Consider the following 18,425-nt stretch of genomic DNA (forward strand, 5'->3'; position numbering starts at 1 on the left):
GTCTTCTGCAAACATCATGCTAGAGTAAAAATGGTCCCATTAAAATTAGCTTCCACAAAACAAAACAACAGTTATAAAAATATAAGATGCTGGTGGGAGTATTTTCTAAAGTAAGCAGGATCATCATGTTAGTTTTTTTAACCGTTTCCTATATTTAAACGTCCAGTGCTGAAAAGAAGTATATAGATGCATGTGTGTTTGTATATCCCATGATTGTGAGATGCACATCCACACACCCATCATGCATGCACACAGAGATTAAACATGCAATATATCAATTTAGTAACGTGCATAATCAGAAAAATGAATGAACATTTTGCAACATGTCTCATGATAATTTCTTTTGGTCTGGGAGTTGCTATCCTGGTGTTTTATCTGAAAAAAAACTCCTGACATATTAAACATTCTATTTTTCATATCATGTGTCATTATTCACTTCCGTATCTACAATATATTTACTTTAAAAAGAAGTATATATACATATGAAGGAAGGAATGGAAAAGAAAAACATACAAAACAAGAAGTGGGAGTGTGTTGACTAATGGTTAGAGCACCAGACGGACTCACGAGTTCTGGGTTCTCTTCTGAGCTCTGTCAAAACCTTGATGAAGTCACTTACACACCCTTCAGCTTCCTCACTGATCACAAAAAATCCCCAACAAATCAAACAACAACAAAAAGGAAACACCCAACAAGCACAAGGTAATAAAACTTACCTACCTCACTGGACTATTGTTCCCGTGTGACCGTGGGCAAGCCATTTAGCCTCTTTGTGGCTCTGTTCTTCATTTGTAAAATGGTCACAATAGCACTTCTCCACCTCCCAGGGGTGTTGTGACGATAAATACATTAAAAAGATTGTAAAGTGCTTTGAAACCTACTAATGAAGAGTGCTGTATAAGAGATTCGTATTATTATTTATAGGTATTATTGTTAATTAATTTTTGTAAAGCATTTTGAGCCAGATTTTTCAAGGTTTTCAATGGGAGTTAGGTACTTAAATACCTTTAACAATTTGGCCCTTTAATTTCTCAGGGATTATAAGAGTATAAATTATAATTGTCTCCCATCATCTGACAGGCCCCACCATGACTATCAGAACTGCCCATCATATAGAATTTGGGATTTTTCATTATTATAGACCCCTGCAAAATGCCACTTACTCACTAGGCATCAGGTGCCTCCAACGAGAGGAAAAGCAGAGATGAAGGGGTGTGACATGCAGTGGCAAGAGCTAACAAAATCATCAGGAGAATATACTAGAACAATCCTAAACTGTCTTCAAGACTAGACAAGATGTATCATCCTACTGGCAGCCAAAATGTGTCTTTAAAAATACCCAAACTCACACCACTAATTGGTCACTACTCTGTCTTAGTTGTACCACGTGTACCTGTGATGTGACAGTTGCCATAGTAACTGTACTATTGAATTACAAAGTAAACACACTTACAGAAAACTAAGAATAGTTTTTTGGGGAACTTTCTTACCAGGGTACCTTGCTCTTATATGTTGCTTTTTTGTGTATATTTATTTTGTCCATTAACAAACATTATATTCTCTTTTGGTTATGAATTAGACCAACATTTAGGTAATTAGACATCTTGAAAGATTTCTGATCTGCACTTAACCGTTTTACTGGCATAGTTATGTCGGTGAGAGAGTGATTTTTTTTTAATGACATAGGTATGCCAGTAAAAGTCCTAGTTTATATACTAGAAAGACAAGGTGGGCGAGGTAATATCTTTTATTGGGCCAGCTCCTGTAGTTGAGAGCTGTTAGAGCTCTGTGTAAGCTTGAAAGCTCATCTTTCTCACCAATAGACGTTGGTCCAATAAAAGATATTACCTCACCTGCCTTGTCTCGCTAATATCCTGGGACAAACGTGGCTATAACAACACTGCATACAACTACTGTATATACTGGCATACCTGTGCTTCTACCGGTCTAATTTATGCCAGTTCCCTGCTTAGGTGTAAACTGTATTAGCAGAAGCACTTTTATACTGATATAATTGGGGCCATGCTAGGAGGACTTTGCTGGTTTAACTATACCAGTGTACTTGTACTGGCAAAATCCTTCCTGTAGAGACAAAACCTGAATGTTAGAACAAAGTTGTAAAAGCAAAGTTTATCCTCCTGGCTAAAAGTTAATGTATTGCTGGGAGGCAACATGGTAAAGAATTTATAGCGACAGGCCAGAAGTCAGGACACCTCAGATGAGATAAAGGAGGTCTCAAAGCACCATATCTTGTTGGGGAGGATTCCCCGGTGTAGGCACTGCTGAGATAGCCATAAGGCTGCCTTCCAAGGATCTCATCACAAGTCCTGGTGCAGATGGCACACCAGAGACAGGGCTGGGAGCCATGCCAGGCAGTGGAGCTGGAGAGGCTGCCATGACATAGTCCACCAGGGCTTTCTAAGTTACACTGAGACACTCTAGACCCCCGGGGCAGCCCAGAATCAGGAGGGTGCAGGGGTGGCTTAAAGCCACCTTAGCTTCTCTCACCTTGGGCTTAGAGTTCTGTGCTGAACCTCTGAGGGTATGTCTACACTGCAAACATGGGTTGTGACTGCAGCACATGTAAATATACCCAACTTTCTTTAATCTAGTTAGCTTGCGTACTGGAGCAGCGAAGCCATAGCAGTACATGATTTCAGTGTGGAGTGCACAAGCCTGGAACCTGGAGTAATTTCCCATGTGCGCTGCTGTGGCTTCTCTGCCACCAGTACCTGAGGTAGGTAGATGAAAGCTAACTTAGATATCCTACACATGCTGCAATCAAACCCCAGGAAGGCAGTGTAGACATATCCTTAGAAGCGCAAAAAAAGAAGGGGGGGAAAAATCTGATCCTAGTTTATGAGATGCCCTCCTGGGTTCTATTCCTGACTGCTACTGAATGGTTCTGTGAGTTTGTAAATGTTACTGACCTTTCTGTGCCTCAGTTTTATCAGTGGTAAAATGGGGATAATACTGCCTACTTGTCTTTGTAAAACACTACAAGACCCCCACATGAAAGGTGCTATATAAATTCTAATAATTATTAATATACAAAGTACATTAATTGAAATCACTTAGCTTGACGTTGGTACTTATATCAGAAAACTAATATTAAGTTTGAGCATTCCCATTATAAATACCCGAGTGCTACTGCTGGTGGTCATATCAGGTGAAAACTTCTGGAACCTTGTAGGAATCTAATGGAAATCCTGGCTGCGGATGATCTTTAAACATTAAACACAGAAGGAGACAGAGTTTGATTAGAAGTGCTAGTTGTACTCATTTCACAGACATCAGCTGGATACCTCTGTCTGTCCCTATTCCTTTCTATGCTTACACAAATTGACTAGTTTATCTTTAAGGTCTCACCAGGATTTCTGGTTACCTTCCCAGCAGTTTTTCCCTTTATCCTGAATTCCTATCCCAGACAGTATTGCTCATTCTTATTCTAACTGTGCTGGCCCTTAAGTGGACCTTTTATCCCCTTCTATTAATTCATTGAGAGGAACTAGGAATTGATGTGTTCTTCATATAGAGTCCCAAATAAAATACAGCATGCAGAGTATTCTGTGATCGTTACAGTTTACAGTGGGAGGTATGTTCAAAACAGAACTGTCCAACAGATCACACCACATTTACACAGGAGCCCATCAGTGACATTTATAAAACACATTGTCTGACTGATATACAAATCTTTGCTGTCACAATTTTGGTTTTTTATAATGAACTCTAATTCTTCCACATGAAGTCTGTCTATGTAGAGAAAGCTATTTTTCTCTGAACATGCACTAAAATTGATATTGTTTTACTATATTTGATCATTAACACTGCCCAAGCCTTATGTATGGAATTTATTCATGCAAAATTTCTTATTTCCTTAACTTTGTCTAAAGCCTGCAGTTTAAGGGTGATGGAGGCATTTTATAAGCAAATATTAAAGTAAATGGACAATTGCCCACCATAAAAATGTTCCTTTTGTAATGATTTGTTTTTAAGAGATAATCTCCTCGTTTAAACCATGAACAGTCCTGAACCAAAAACAGGGAGAGAATCACCCATAAAGTTTGGGTAAGATTTAAAACTATATCCAGTATTTTCAGAAAAAGCCCATCTGTATTTTAAATGCAGATTAAATGCAACAATATTGATTCCTAGATTAGATTTTGGGTTTACCAGATGTAATCTCAATTCTTAAATTTGCAATATATTAATTTGATTGTGAAAGAGGTTTACTGTAAATATCCAGACATTCTAGTTTCTGCATCAGTGGAGAAATTACCCAGGCTTGGACTATACAAGTTCTGCTTTGAAGTAAGGCCTGATCCTGCTAGCAGTTATGCACAAATTTAACTTTCTGTATATGAATGGTGCCATTCATTGGGCCTACTCAAATGTGTAAAGTTAAACCCCGGCATAAGTGTTGCAGAATCAGGGCCTATCTCTGCAAATGTTCCACCACTGTAGTCTGGCAATAAATCTGGATATAGTTGACCTTCATACCTCAACTTGACTTCAATATCTGCTAATTCCTTTTTCCAAAATAAATTGCATCAACCATGCCCACATTTAGCCAACTGCAGTTCAAATTGTTTTTGTTCTTTCTCATAAGTTCCTTCTACAGATTAAATGCTGATGCACTGAACTAACTGCTCTTGGCTGAAGTGGGCAAGTATAATTTTATTAGTATAGATTCTGGAATTGGGTAAGTACTGTATCAGTATCCTCCCTAGAAAATAGGTGACATGTCATGGGATATTAAGTATGGCCATTTAATGTAAAAACTCAGATAATACATGAGTTAAATGGAGAAAATGAGAGAAAGCTTTTAAGCATTCTCCCAAGACAGATTGCAGAATAATATTATTGTACACGCAAGTAGTGCTGATTGACACAGTCAGAAGGCCATTACACTGGTATGGTATAAAATCATTATGGTAAAAAGCATTTCAGAGCTGCAGAGTGATAGTAGCAACATATAATGAATTATCAATAAAGAACTAGTGATTCAGATACATTTCATATGAATAGAAAGCTTCCTGTTGTATAATTTTAATCTGCCAGTCTGACAAGTGACTTGAATATTTAATTCCTTCTCCAGGTATAGGAAATGTCCTTTTCTTAATTTTACCAGAGACAGCAATGTTGTAGAATAGGACAGAAATTGAGCAACAGTAAGCAGTGTTTTTAATTAAAGGTTATTTGAGCAGAGGTTTCAACAAGGGAGCCCTCTGGCTCAGCTTTTCTTGGACATAAATAGGAAACAGGATCAGCTTCTGAGATCTAGGTGCTAAATAAACATTCTTTCCTGCAAATAAACACAAAGCAGAGCCTTTCACAACTCAAGCACGGTAACATTTTGAGGCTTATGTTCTGTCACTTCATTAAGTCCTCAAAATCTACATTGTGGCAATAGATACTAATGATGAACCAGAGCTAAAATACATGTTACCTTGAGGGACCAAAACGCTGCATTGTTAAGGCCTGATCCTGCAGAAGACTGTCTGGGCAGACCTTGGCACTTATGGAGGTCCACTGAAGTCAATGGGTTTGTGTGTGGGCATGCCTGTGTGATCGTTTTGCAAGATTGGGGTCTTTTGGATGATTGACCCATGTTTTCCCTTCAAACAGTTATTTAATATTTGCAGCTAGAATATAATACCCAGGACAAGAGTAATGGGGCTGGAATTTTAAGATTAATTTACCTTTAAGAGATGGGGAAACAGATTACACCTAGGCTGAGTATAAAAAATATTTAAAAAAAACCAGGAAACTATATTTACAAAGCTCATTTGAGGGCAGAAAGACTGAAAGACCCAACTTAGGTGTCCTCAGAGATGCAACTAAAAGATACAATCAACAAAGAAAGCTGAGCAATTGAAAATGTATCTGACTGAGATAAGCATGGGTATAATTTTGAGTTCATTATATATTCAAATATTACCAACTCCAAGCATTCAGAACTCATGACTCAGGTGCCCAAATAACATGAAATTGGCTTTAAAATCAGAAGATTTTAAAAGAATCAACTGGAGGTTCTTTTGATTTCCCTTCTGGATTTTCAGTCTTTTGGGAACAGTTAGGGCATGTTTTCAAACCACTCGTTACACTTACTTTTTCTAAATAAAAGCTGAGATATTTATGTAATCACCTGACTTCAGGAGGCGGGGCTTTAAGGAAAAACACCAAATATCTCTAGACTTGCAATAAATTCAGAAGAGTTGGTAACGATTTCAATGAGTTCCAATAAGCCCCTCTCCAAATGTTGTACATTTAGCCCAAGATTTTTTTTTTTTAAAGTTAGACTTCCAAATCCATATTTAGGTCTTATAAATAAATAACCTAATTTTCAAAAGTGCTGAGCATCCAGCTACTCCCATTTCTATCTGTTGTTTCATTACTCTCTCTCCTTTGCCTCCTCCATGAAGGGTGACTGCATCTCAGCAGGATGCATCTTCTCTTGCTTTCCCCACCACTCAATTAGCAGGCCGCAACTGAAGACACCTTTTACACTGAAGTGAAAACTCTTGAGGCCAAAGGCTGCATTGGCATTCAAATAAGGAGCCAGTTTGATCATAAGCAGAGACCATAATACAGTGAACATAAACCCGCCTGACTTCCCCACAACCACTAATCAATTAATGAGCCTCCAAGGAAGGAGGGGAAGAAAAGAAAAATCAGAGGACCCTGGCTTGAATGTTTCATGGTCCCCGAAAACCAGCTCTGAATACTGCTTGTTTATTTTTTACCACTGAAATATTTCGGGACAAATCCACATCTGGTGTAATCAGTGTATTTTTACTGACTTCAATGGTTCTAGGCTGATTTATGCCAGCAGAGAATCTGACCATTTCAGTTCCAAAAATTAAATTCTCTTAGCAGCTTTTTATATGATTCTGGGAAAAAGAAAGAAAGATGGATTAGAGAAAGGGTGATCTGGGAGTCAAGAACTTCTGAGTTCTAATCTCAGCTCTAAAACTGACTTGGCTTCTGTAGCCTTGGGCAAATCACTCAATTTCCCTGCCTCGGTTTCCCCATCTGTAAAGGAAGGATAATATTAGTTACCTTTTACGATGCTATGGGGATTAATTAAAAAAATGTTTGTAAAGTGCTTTGAAGATGAAAAGCATTATAGAAGTGCTAAACATTATAATTATTGTTAATTAATACCTCTTACCAGCCAATTTTCCCCTTTTTCCTTAAAAAAAGCATTACACAGTTACAATAAGGCATAACTAAGTAATTTATTCAAAAATTAATGGACACCCTGTAAAATTGTAACACACCCTAAATGTGGTTATTATAGACTACCCATAAACCCAGTATTGCTTGAGTATTGTATAACCTAAACCTAGTGGTGTATTATTAAGTGTAATAGAATCAGAGATTATCAAAGGGAAAGTGAGTGCTGATGCATTTGAAATCCTCCTTACCTTTTTGGCGTCACAGATCTGGTGCATACACTGCTGGCAGCGAAGAAAGTGCTGGGCACATTCAATTCACGGTACAAAAGGATTAATTAAGGTACAGTTATTGCAAGCAATGTTTAGACATGATTCAAGTCATTCAAGACACAAGGGCTTGTGGAGTATGAATTAATGCCAATACTATATAAAAAAAAGATGAGAATGAATTTAGCATGTATGAAAGCGAGAAAGTAATAGCTCAAGCCAGGGCAGAAGAGGGGGTACATAGGGAGATAGGCCTCCCCCCAATAATTGGTGGGTGGGCATAGAACTCCCTAGCCTCCAGGGCCCCGGCAGGAGCAGAGAATGTGCCCCTCCAAAAGCGGTGGCATTTAAATTCCTGTCCACGCCCCTGGCTCTAGCGGCAGCCAGGTGAAGAGCTATGTATTGTAATAGCTCCTTCTAAACATGGCTGCAAGACTTTAGCCCTGATATGCACCATCCTGTCTGTTTCTCAAGCTAGTCCATTCTCATTGCATTTATTCATACTTATTTTAGATAAAAAAATAGAAATGTAATGGCTCAAGGAGAAACAGGTGTCTGTTTTCTTAAATATAGCAGCATTTAAAGGACAGTGGCTAACTTCCTTTTGCGAGGAAAGCAACCAGTCCACGTGAGAGTCATTCCATGTCAGGAATACAGTGCACACACAACTGGCGTCTTGGGTTAAGGCCTCCCACAGAAGTCTAGTCTTTAGCCAGAGAGTGTCTAAAATGAACGAGTAAAATGAGAAGGAGGCTAATGGATCAGAGTGTATGGATGATTTGGTAGTTAAGGTTGCTAGCCTAGGATCTGGGTTCAATTCCTTATTCTGTCACAGATATCTGGTGTGACCTTGGGCATGTCATTTAATCTCTTTGTGTCTCAGTCCCCATCTGTAAATTTGACGTAGTAGCACTTCCCTACCTCCCAGGGTTGTTATGAGGATAAATACATTAAAGAATATGAGGCAATCACATACTATTTGAGGGGGAAAGGGGCATATATGTATCTTAGACAGGAAGGCATCTTTATTGCGAAGAAGGGAACTACTTTGAAACTGGAAAATTAACGTGTACATGAAATAAAATGAAGATAAAGGAAAAGTATTTTGAAGAATTTAGGCTCTTGCTGAGTCAAATCCCTTCACTGGCTTCCACTTGCCTTCTGCATTAGTTTCAGGCCTCTGACTCTCACCTTGTGGGCTCTGCACAGCTCTACTCTGGTCTCCATCTTGATGCTTCTACCATTCTCTTGAACTTTACTCTGTTAAGGTCTCAAGCCTGAGTGCTTCTTTGCATCCTTCCCCTTCTCTCATCTCTGTGCCTTCTTCCGTGCTGCCCCATATGTCTGGAACTATTTTTTATTCCAGCTTGTATGCCAGCTCTTCATTCAAATACCTCCTTAGACACATTCATCCCATTAATTCACCATGTAAAGACATTTAAAATGTTAAAAAAGCAAACTAACAAGCAACATGAACAAAATGCGTATTACAAAGCTTGTGGTTTTTGTTTTTTTTTAAAAGGTGGTTTTTCACTTTTTGAAAACTGGTCTCTTTCCGGTATTCATTACTCTCAACCATATTTTACCACCTAACACTCATCAGCATGTCTCAGACCACACACTCTCTCAGAGAAACCTTTACATAGTGACTTTCAAACCGACATCCCACCTACAAAGGTGGACTGCAGATCTTTTCCTACCCCTCTGTCCTTTTACAGGTCAGTGACCTCAACACTACTTCTTATGCATCCCACATACCAATGAGACAGAATCCAAACCCTGTTTACAATCCATCGAAACATAGACACTTTTCTGCTGCTTCAATTTACCCTCTCAATATTGGCCATGGGGCCCAACTTCTAGGCAGAGATGAAAGATCCATTTCTACAAGATTTCACACTTGTATTGCTTCAGGTTAACATGCTGTCCTAATGAGAAATCTCCCTTGCCTTTCCTTTTCATAGTTTGTTCTTCTCAGCCTGCCAACTCAAGCTCCTTATGGGAGATATCATTGACCTGAAGACTCCCAGTTTGTCCACCCACTTTCATCTTCGTTTTGAAAACTGAATTAATGTTGTTAGTGATGGAATTAAAATTTGCCTTAAATCACTTAGTAGATTTAATACACTAAAAAGATCTCCCTTTGTGCAATCTACCCCATTTGCCCAATGTTTTAAAATAAACTTTTAAAATAAAGATAGTATTACACTTTGAGTAATTTAGTTTAAGTAAGTAATTTATTTTAATTTTAGTGTTTTGGGCCAGTAATTGAATACATTAGTAAACGCCAAAAAGTCGCAAAGAGAAAAAACATTAAAACTATCATTTATATTTTGGTTTCCAAACCATTATCACATTTTATAAAATTAATGAATGGGGGAAGAAGCACCGTTCACAAAGGTAAGTGTATATTGACAGCATTACACTATCTTGTTTGCATCTCATGCTTTTCTGATTTCTACCTGTCTGGCTGTCGGCCTACATACTGACATGGCTCTCATCACCACCGTATCTGGACTTGGTTCTCTTTCCTCAACTTCTAGCAAATGCTCCTGACTCTTCATTGTCTATGTTAGGCAGGGTTGCTTTCTCATTATCCCAGTCAGGTAGTTTCAGCTGTTCCCATCTTTCCTCACATAAGGTCTCATCCTGGCAACTCTTAACAATGAGCTTATTCATAAGATCCTAGAAGAATAATTTAATTCAGATTCCCCCCTCTGTATATACAGCTAACATCACTGTCTCCTTAAAGGATAAAGATGGCCCTTATTACACTAAATGGTTCCTATAGGGCTAGATTTTCAAAGTCAAGTGTATGCTACCTTCACATAACATCTGAATGCTCCTAACTTAAATACACAATTACAGTGCTGTGTGATTTGTGTGCACAATGGGTAGCCACATGCACATGTTATGCACTTGTTTACCATTGGATATCTGGCCCACAATGTGTTGAGAACTAATACATGAATTGTAGGCTGATTCTGATCTTTAACATCAGCCCCAGTGAAAAGTGGTTTTTCTTGGTGAACAACCAACCTAAAAAATACTTGCATGGAATCTCACCCCCTTTCCCTCTGTTCTGCTTCCACTGATCTGGCTGATGAAATCAGACTTGTGGCAGGCACTGCAAATTCCTTTCCTCATTTCAGCTCCCTGATGCTTGAGTCTATGGTCTTTTGGTCCCTGCTGCGTATATATATATTTTTTTTCTTTATTTAAGGAGAACTCTGATCATCTCTCTCCCACTCCATCTCATGCTATTGACCGTCAAGCATATATGGGACCCTATAGTCTTGTATCAGATCTCTGTCTAAATATTTACATTTAACATTAAATAATATTGTAGCAGTTAGTGATTAGAATTACCAGTTAGTAATTTCTGCTTGATTTATTTTTTCACTTCTTTAGATATCCCTCTCCCCCATAAGAAGTTGGGTTTCAGAAGATGTGACTCATACAAATGAGATGGGCCAAATTTAGTCCAGGTGTAAGCAGGTTTGACTCCACCAAACTCAAGCAAGTTTCCAAGAGGTGAGAGTTTGGCCCTGATGCCTTTCCAGAATTTTTACTTTAAATATACTTTTTGTTTCTTTTCTTAGTTCCTTTTTAAGACAAAAGGGCAATGCCAATTAGCAGATATGCACATTGCCCAAGCCCCCAGTCAATCATACTCCCATAACTGTGAGGACAATGGCCCAGTATTAGAGATGCCTGGAGGACAACACTTGTTTCATGGCAATTTTTGGAATTTTTTATTCCACATCTGTTTTTGGATCAAAACGTCCCCATTCAGTCCCTAACTACCAGACTATCCAGTGTGAGAGAGTCTCTATCTCTCTTTCATCTTCCTGATGAAAACTTAATCTGAACCAATATGTCTCTGTGAAACATTTAGTCAAAAATGTTCCAACAATTTCTACCCAGTATACCGACATCTGTCTCCGTGTGTGTGTGTGTGTGTGTGTGTGTGTGTGTGTGTGTGTGTGTGTGTGTGTGAGAGAGAGAGACACAGTGAAACTAATTCATCTACTCACTCAGTCACCAAATTCTAATTGGCTCCATTTCCTGTCAGCTGCCAATGGCGGTGACCTGACACAGCTTTGTATTGGATAGCTTTTACACAAATTTAATTGTATGGTGAAGGTGTCCCCGTGTCATGACACTTTTTTGTAAAAATATACAAGGTCTGCAAACAGCCGGATCTGCCTAGTAATCAACAGCTAGCTCTGGTGATTTGAAGATGAGTAGCTGGAACTGTGGATGAAAGAGTTATTTTATGAAGATTAATTGAAGATTTAGATTGCATTAGTGGCCAGAACAAGCTGGATACTTTCCAAATGCAAGGAGGACATATTCCTTGTCTCACAGACCACATATGAAAAAATAAGAGACCTGTAGGGAAGGAAAAAAATATACAACATACAAGTAGAGTAGACAGAGTATTGGTGGATACATGCCTTGTTATTTCCATCTTTTGTTTTGTTCTAAATATAAACTACATCCAGCTGTCTAGCCATTATTCGTTCCTGGCTCAACCCTCATTGTCTACGTGCATAATTTTTTTTAACCCACCTAAAAATGTCTCCCTTCCCCATGACCCTCACACCTAGCACAGTCAACCTCTAAGCCTGTCCCGTCCTCACAGAATCTTGCTGGGACTCCTCCATCTCATTACACAGAAGTCACTGCTCTATAGAGAGAGGAGACGCTCTGAGAAAATGATTGCTGATATCAGAAGGATACCCTGGGGTGGTGAAGACTTTCCTCCCCCACCAGGCTGCCTGCTCAGGTAACCGTAGACTCAGTAGTTCAGTCCCTTGGTTTCTGGGAATTGTGTGTGTTTTGAAGAGAGCAGGGCTCTTGTCCCATGTAGTGTGAGCCATGGGAACACTGGGCTTGGGGCCCCCGAGTTTCCCCTGCTGTTGTCACTTCCTGGGCACTCTCCAGCCCTCCTCTATGCTCTTGCTCTGGCAGCTGCAGGCTCAGTCTCTTGGCTCCTTCAGATAGCCCCAACCCTTCCCCACTTAGTCCCATTAATTTAGCTTCTGACCATTACCTTACCCCACAGTCACTTACCCCAGTCGGTTTCTCAACACCACAAAATAGCTCACAGGCTCCAGAACTGTTGATGAGGCTCCTGGTCTGGAGTCTCTCCTTGGAGATGCTGAGGATAACTCCCCCCTAGGAAGTTATGTAGAAGCAATGAGATATGTTGCCTTTTGGGCCATGTGCTCCCAAAGTCCTGGCTCTGCGAGAGTGTGCTGGGAGAGGAAGAAGACTTGTTCCTGACGTCAGTGCAGCTCGCAGTCACTGGCTGCAGTCAAGATGTGAATTAGATAAAAATTAGTCCATCAATTAAAGATACACTTTTAAAAATCAAATCCAACTGTAAGCCTTTTACTGTGCCTTTTCCTAAGGAATGGGAAGTAAGATACTCTACAAATAAGCAATCTACTCTAGCGTGTGCTGGATTGATTGGGGCTGCATGACATCACTACAGGAAGCATAACATTGGAATGTGATATGTTAGATGTGACTTTATTACATTGCTAGTTAGCATTACCAGACATCATGGCATCATTCTTCAATAGAGCTGGTTATAATAGATATGTGGAAAAGATACGTTTCCAAAAGATATTAACATGCTACTTAGCACCTTTTACTATGCTGGTGCATTGTGCATTAGCCAATTATGATAGGCTATATTAAAAAAACTAATGCTTCTGTAACAGCTGCACCCTGGACAGAACACTACCACACCTTATCATGCTATCCATTCCAGTACAAAACTCTCATTGACTTCATTTTATCTGGAGTTCTACATAAGTAAATAAGGCCAGAAGCAGCCAACGAAGGGGTTTTACAAAGTGGGCATCCAAAATTTACCAGACTAGTTGAAGAAGATGGTTGTTTGCGTCTTTTCTAAGCATCTGCAAAAAGCAGGTTTAAATAGAAAATGCTGAAAGATTTAGCTATGGAGGACTTATGTTTACCACTGGAATGAATGTAGGCATTCTATTTGTTTTATAAACATATCTTTATCTAAGTATATTTTTTTCCTCCTGTACTAACCTACTTCATTGATCTTTTCATACTTTTGGCCAGAAAAAGAAATCCTAAATAGAAGCAATGTTTAAACCATATGGTTCACATATACTATAAATGTTTTGTTTTGACTTCCTTTCAGCTAGGCTAAAACTAAGACTTCTAAGAATGCTTTATGAATTCTTGCCACATTGAATAACTTGTTCCAACTCAAGACTGTGCTCTAAAATAGTTCTTTTATGTAAACAAAATGATGTCATGTTGGAGGGGAAGCTTGGCCGTTTAATCTGGAAGATTGCTAAAATGATAAATTGAACTCTTATTTTAACAATGAATTGTTTTTATAGTTCACAATGCCTGACACCCTTTTTCACTTTAAACAAGCCATCCCATGTTCCTGTTGAAATAATACATGTCCTATCTTCTTTGTGTATGTGATGCTGTTTGAAAAAGTAAAATGAATATCTATTAAAATGAAATCCCACTTTTATCCAAGTGCATAGAACAATGTTAACAAGTAAAGAACAGCAAGTTAACAATCTAAAGTACTCAGTACTTCTGGTCTATTAGAGAGTATCTGTGTTATGGATTATTCCAATCCATACAGCATGAAGGCCAAATTCATTAAGCCTAAGAAATCTATGTTTAATCCTAGGCTACTAAACAGATACATTAAAAATCTTTGGTACCTTCTAGTCAAGTCCATAAGGACCTCAGTCACGCTTATAAAAGTTACATTTAATTAAGTAAATAGTACATTTTACTTTAAAATGATGCCTCTTTACATTTTCACTCTATTCTATGAGAAATGTTTTACATCATCTTAGTGGCACTGAGAAACCTGTGTGCCCTTGGAAGCTGGCTGCATAATTGATTTTCCTGCTAGGTTGACAACCTTTTGATAAACGATATTTGATCAAAACTTGCCTTAGCCTAATATTCTGCAACTATGTGGAATGACATATAAATGCTGAGTTGCTAAAATTAGAGAAGGATTAGCTCAGGAGTCTGCGCTCACCTTAGACTCACATATCTAGACAGAAAGCCACCCTTCTGCACTGGGTTTGTAACAAGCTGCTTCAAGCATAAATGAGTTTTAATGATTTTGCCTACCAGCTTAATTAGCAAAGAGCTCCTTGTCAGAAATTAATCCCTTGACCAAATTTCAAAATCTGGAAAAAGCTGAAAATCAAATCTCACTAAATTAGGATGGCCCCTTGTTGTCTTAACAAAGCAATGGCATGTGGCAATATGCTTCAAAGCAGAGATGTGCCCGATGACTCTCTAAAATACCTCTGATGATCAGGGTTCTATTCTCTCCGACCCGCTTGGCATGATGGATACTTCTCTACCTGCCAGATTGTTAACCTGCCAATGACTCAGATGCAAGCACGTGTAGCAAATGTATGAACGCACAGCAAGGATCCATTTTCCTCCCCCCGCCCCCTTTTTTTTTTGGTCATGACTCACTTCTCTAGCTTCCTCCTCATTCTCCTGCCTTGTCTCACTCTTTCTTCCTTCTGTAGTCTGTCTGTCTGTCTTTTCCCTCACTGTGTTCTCTTCCCTTCCATGCTCTCCTTGTCATGCCTCACTCAAGAGCAGTTTAGTCTTCAATATTTTCCCTTTCCAAACCCATTCTAACGTTGGCCTTCCAGCTGAGGTTACCAACAAGCTCATAATAGTAACAAGCTTTCAGGATGGTCTTTTTTTGTCGTGGGGGCCCTTGTACACTGAAACGAGACCACAAACTCATCTCACACAGACTACCCAAATAGTCTTAAGATAATAATGACTTTCAGTCCTTACTTAAAAACTCTCCTCAAAATGATCAAATGGGTATCTTCAATAAGTAAAAAAAAGGTAATGAATATTTGGTTAAAAATTGAATATTAAGGTCTTAAATGGGCCTAAAGTGACAGAGACTTATGCAGTCAACTCTGCAGTTGAGTGAATTTCATCCTTAGGGATCCTTAGGTTTCCATGTCTTTACAGTATCCTGTACAATTATGCATCACAGAAAACTAGAGTTAGATGTTGGAGAGATTTAAACTGAAAATGAGTCGAAGATAAGATTATCATGTCCATTTTAAGAGTTGCCATTTGAAAAGGTGCCAGAACTGAATCGCCACTTACCCTACGAAGAATGAAAGGCTACGAAGAATGAAGGGCTATTTAGATGCTGCGCAAGATTCTGTGTCATATGCTTCATTCAACAAGGCAATCAAGATGATTAGGGAGTGTAAGAAAAGCTCATTAATGGCCGAGCCAGACATTGAGTCAGCCTTTCATTTATTACCAGTGCATCTGGATAGTTTTCATTTATTGGGTTTTTAATTTGTAGCAGAGAAATTTATGTGGATAGACACATGCCCATGTGTTGCACCATTTCTTGCTCATACTTAGAAGCCTTCACTAGGTTTATTGCAGTGGATGGTAGCGGCATAAACAAGACAAGAATTTATACAGTGTTTCTGACTTGCAAGTTTTATTTAATTTTTTTTTATTTTGAACCTTTGTACTCAAATGACAGGCTTGAAATGTTTATACCTATCTAGGGATTTTGTAGTTAACTTTCAGAACAAAAGCCCAAACTCTTTAATAAACTGTAACAATTGGGACCCTCAACTACACAGAAGTTTTGTTTACTGAGAACTAAGATTTTCACAGAAGCAAAGAGGTGGAAGAGATATTGCATGCCAAGAAAGCAACCATGATAAAAATTTAGCCTATGGAGACATCTTGGCAGAAGTTCAGCATTATTTCCATTAGGTCAGCAAGGTGTTTGAAGGAAGATCTGCAATTTTGTCAGTCTCTAGTTAATTTTAATACAAGTTATTTTAAGGCTCACCATTATTAACAGGGAACCCTCTTTTATTTGACCTCTCAAAGAGCTGAAAGCGGGGAAAATCTGTGACAGATCTGAAATGCACCACACACAGGAAAAGATAAATTGTGTGCACACCACCCGAAGGCATGCCCAAACCTTTCTATATATCCCCAACACTCAGATACCAGCACTTTTACATAGGATAAGAGCTGTAAGAGCATTGCAAATATTAAGGACTATCAAGTAGAAGTAGGGAGGTGATATTATTTCTGTAAACAGCAATACGGAGCTCAAACCATTTGTGGAATTTTGTACCCACGTGTGATGTTCAAGTTCAAAAAATCTGTTGATCAATTGGAGAGGTGTTAAAAAAAAGTTACAAAAATGATATGAAATCTGGGAAATATGCCTTACAGAGATAAACCTTGTTAGCTACACATTTATGAAGTAAGCACACTAAGCTTGTAAGTGGTACCTTATAGATGAGAGCTCTCACATTGCACTATATGCCCACATTTGTACACCAGCTCTGGCTAAACCCTACTCAATTGGAGAAGCCATTTGTTACGTCAATACTGGGCCTGCAAACGCTGCTGATGCCAAAGTGGGACTTTTGAAAGATGGACCAGATTCTGTAGCCAAATTATGGCCCCTTTGCACTACTTTAGGGGTGCAAAGGGGCTGTAATCCAGCCACAGGCATCCAGCAGAGAATTCTTCTGGTGTAGGAGAATTTCCCACTAGTGCATCTGAGCCAACTCCAACCAGAAGTTTCAGTTCATCAGGGTTAACTTGTATATATTCACTAGAATTGTCGTCAGTCAGTGAGGGAATTTGGTTCATATTAGAGGGTTTAACCCAGTTATTTTAAGTGCGCAGCTTTGTAAAAATGTGGGCACTTACCAGAATTTCCTTTGTGTCTGTTAGTCCTCAGAGTCCCCCCATCCCACTAACCATCAGTCAATGAGTGGGTGAGTGTCCCTATACATCAACAATCCCTGCAGTTGAGGTCTGGGATCAGACTTTTCTTCACCACAGACAGGAACTAGTCTTTCAGCCCCTTTCTGTGCAATGCTGGAACAAGTCCTTCAGGCTGTGTTATTTAACTGTGGGAAGAAACAGGGGTAAAAGGCCATGGGGAGTTGTGCAGCATAGGAGACAGGAAGCCTTATTGACATGAGTGCTCTCTGTTCCTGGTAGCTCAGTATCTCCTCATTGTGGAACTACAGTGTAGAGGTTTGTTTTTCTTTTTCTTTCCACTACAGGCTGACTTTTGCCCAAAGCAGATTGGCCTGCTGCAGAGCCAACATCCACCAACTTCCAGGGCTTGTGCTTCCCTAAAGACAGCAGCAGATACTGTGTGGGATCAGCCTCCTAATTTTACGATGCCTCCATAAATCAAAACTGACCAAAACTGATTTAACAAACATTTGGGTAAGAACTCAGAGCAGCTGAGAACTGACCCAGACTGAGTCATTGTCTGATGCAATTGCACATGGTTCTGTTCTAACTACAGTTGTGCTCATTTTTTTGTTTAAAAAAACAATACTGAAAGAGCCTCAATTTTACGTGCAGGGCTATGAAATAATTTACCAAGGGCTATATATATATTTGACTAGATGTTTCATGGTCCTTTCTGGCTTTAAAATATATGAATCTAAGTCTGAGCTCATTTAAGTTAGGGATCTCAACCCTATATAATTCTATAATGTCAGCTCAGGAATTTTCCAATTAAATGTTTTTGCATCAGAAAATACTGATTTGTCAAAACCAAAAGTCCCTGGGAGAAAGGGTCGTTTCAATGAATCTCCTGAGTTAAAATATTTTTAGAAAAAAATTTCAAATTGTTAAAACATATTTTGATTTTTTTTTAAAATTCGTTTTCTGGTTCAAAATGATTTTACATTTAAAAATTTTTTAGTTTATACAAAAAAAGTTAAAAAATTAAAAGGTCAAAATCCAAATGAAATGTTTCAATGGACTCACTCCAGTTTTTCTGGGTTTTTTTTGATTATCAGTTCATGAAAAGTTTTGAGATTTCAAATTTTCATCCTGATTTGGGACAGGAAAAATATTTTCAAAACCTCAAAAACTTTTCTGGAA

General features: G+C 38.7%; 1 protein-coding gene across 1 annotated transcript in view; it reads right to left on the reverse strand.

Annotated features, from left to right (window-relative positions):
• The window catches only part of LOC137154526 (uncharacterized), a 317,851-nt gene that overhangs the window by 33,424 nt on the left and 266,002 nt on the right, over nt 1-18,425 (reverse strand). The window contains exons 6-8 of the mRNA XM_067550253.1: nt 12,528-12,765; nt 3,141-3,224; nt 1-880 (exon numbers count right to left, since the gene is read on the reverse strand). The exon at nt 1-880 is cut by the window's left edge and continues 1,235 nt beyond it. Coding sequence (XP_067406354.1) covers nt 12,559-12,765 — 207 coding nt within the window. The 3' untranslated portion in view covers nt 1-880; nt 3,141-3,224; nt 12,528-12,558. The remainder of the gene's footprint in view (nt 881-3,140; nt 3,225-12,527; nt 12,766-18,425) is intronic.

This window comes from Emydura macquarii, unplaced genomic scaffold (assembly GCF_026122565.2).
Source record: "Emydura macquarii macquarii isolate MOO-44397 ecotype Brisbane River unplaced genomic scaffold, CSIRO-AGI_Emac_v2 contig_295, whole genome shotgun sequence".
Taxonomy (NCBI): Eukaryota; Metazoa; Chordata; order Testudines; family Chelidae; genus Emydura; species Emydura macquarii.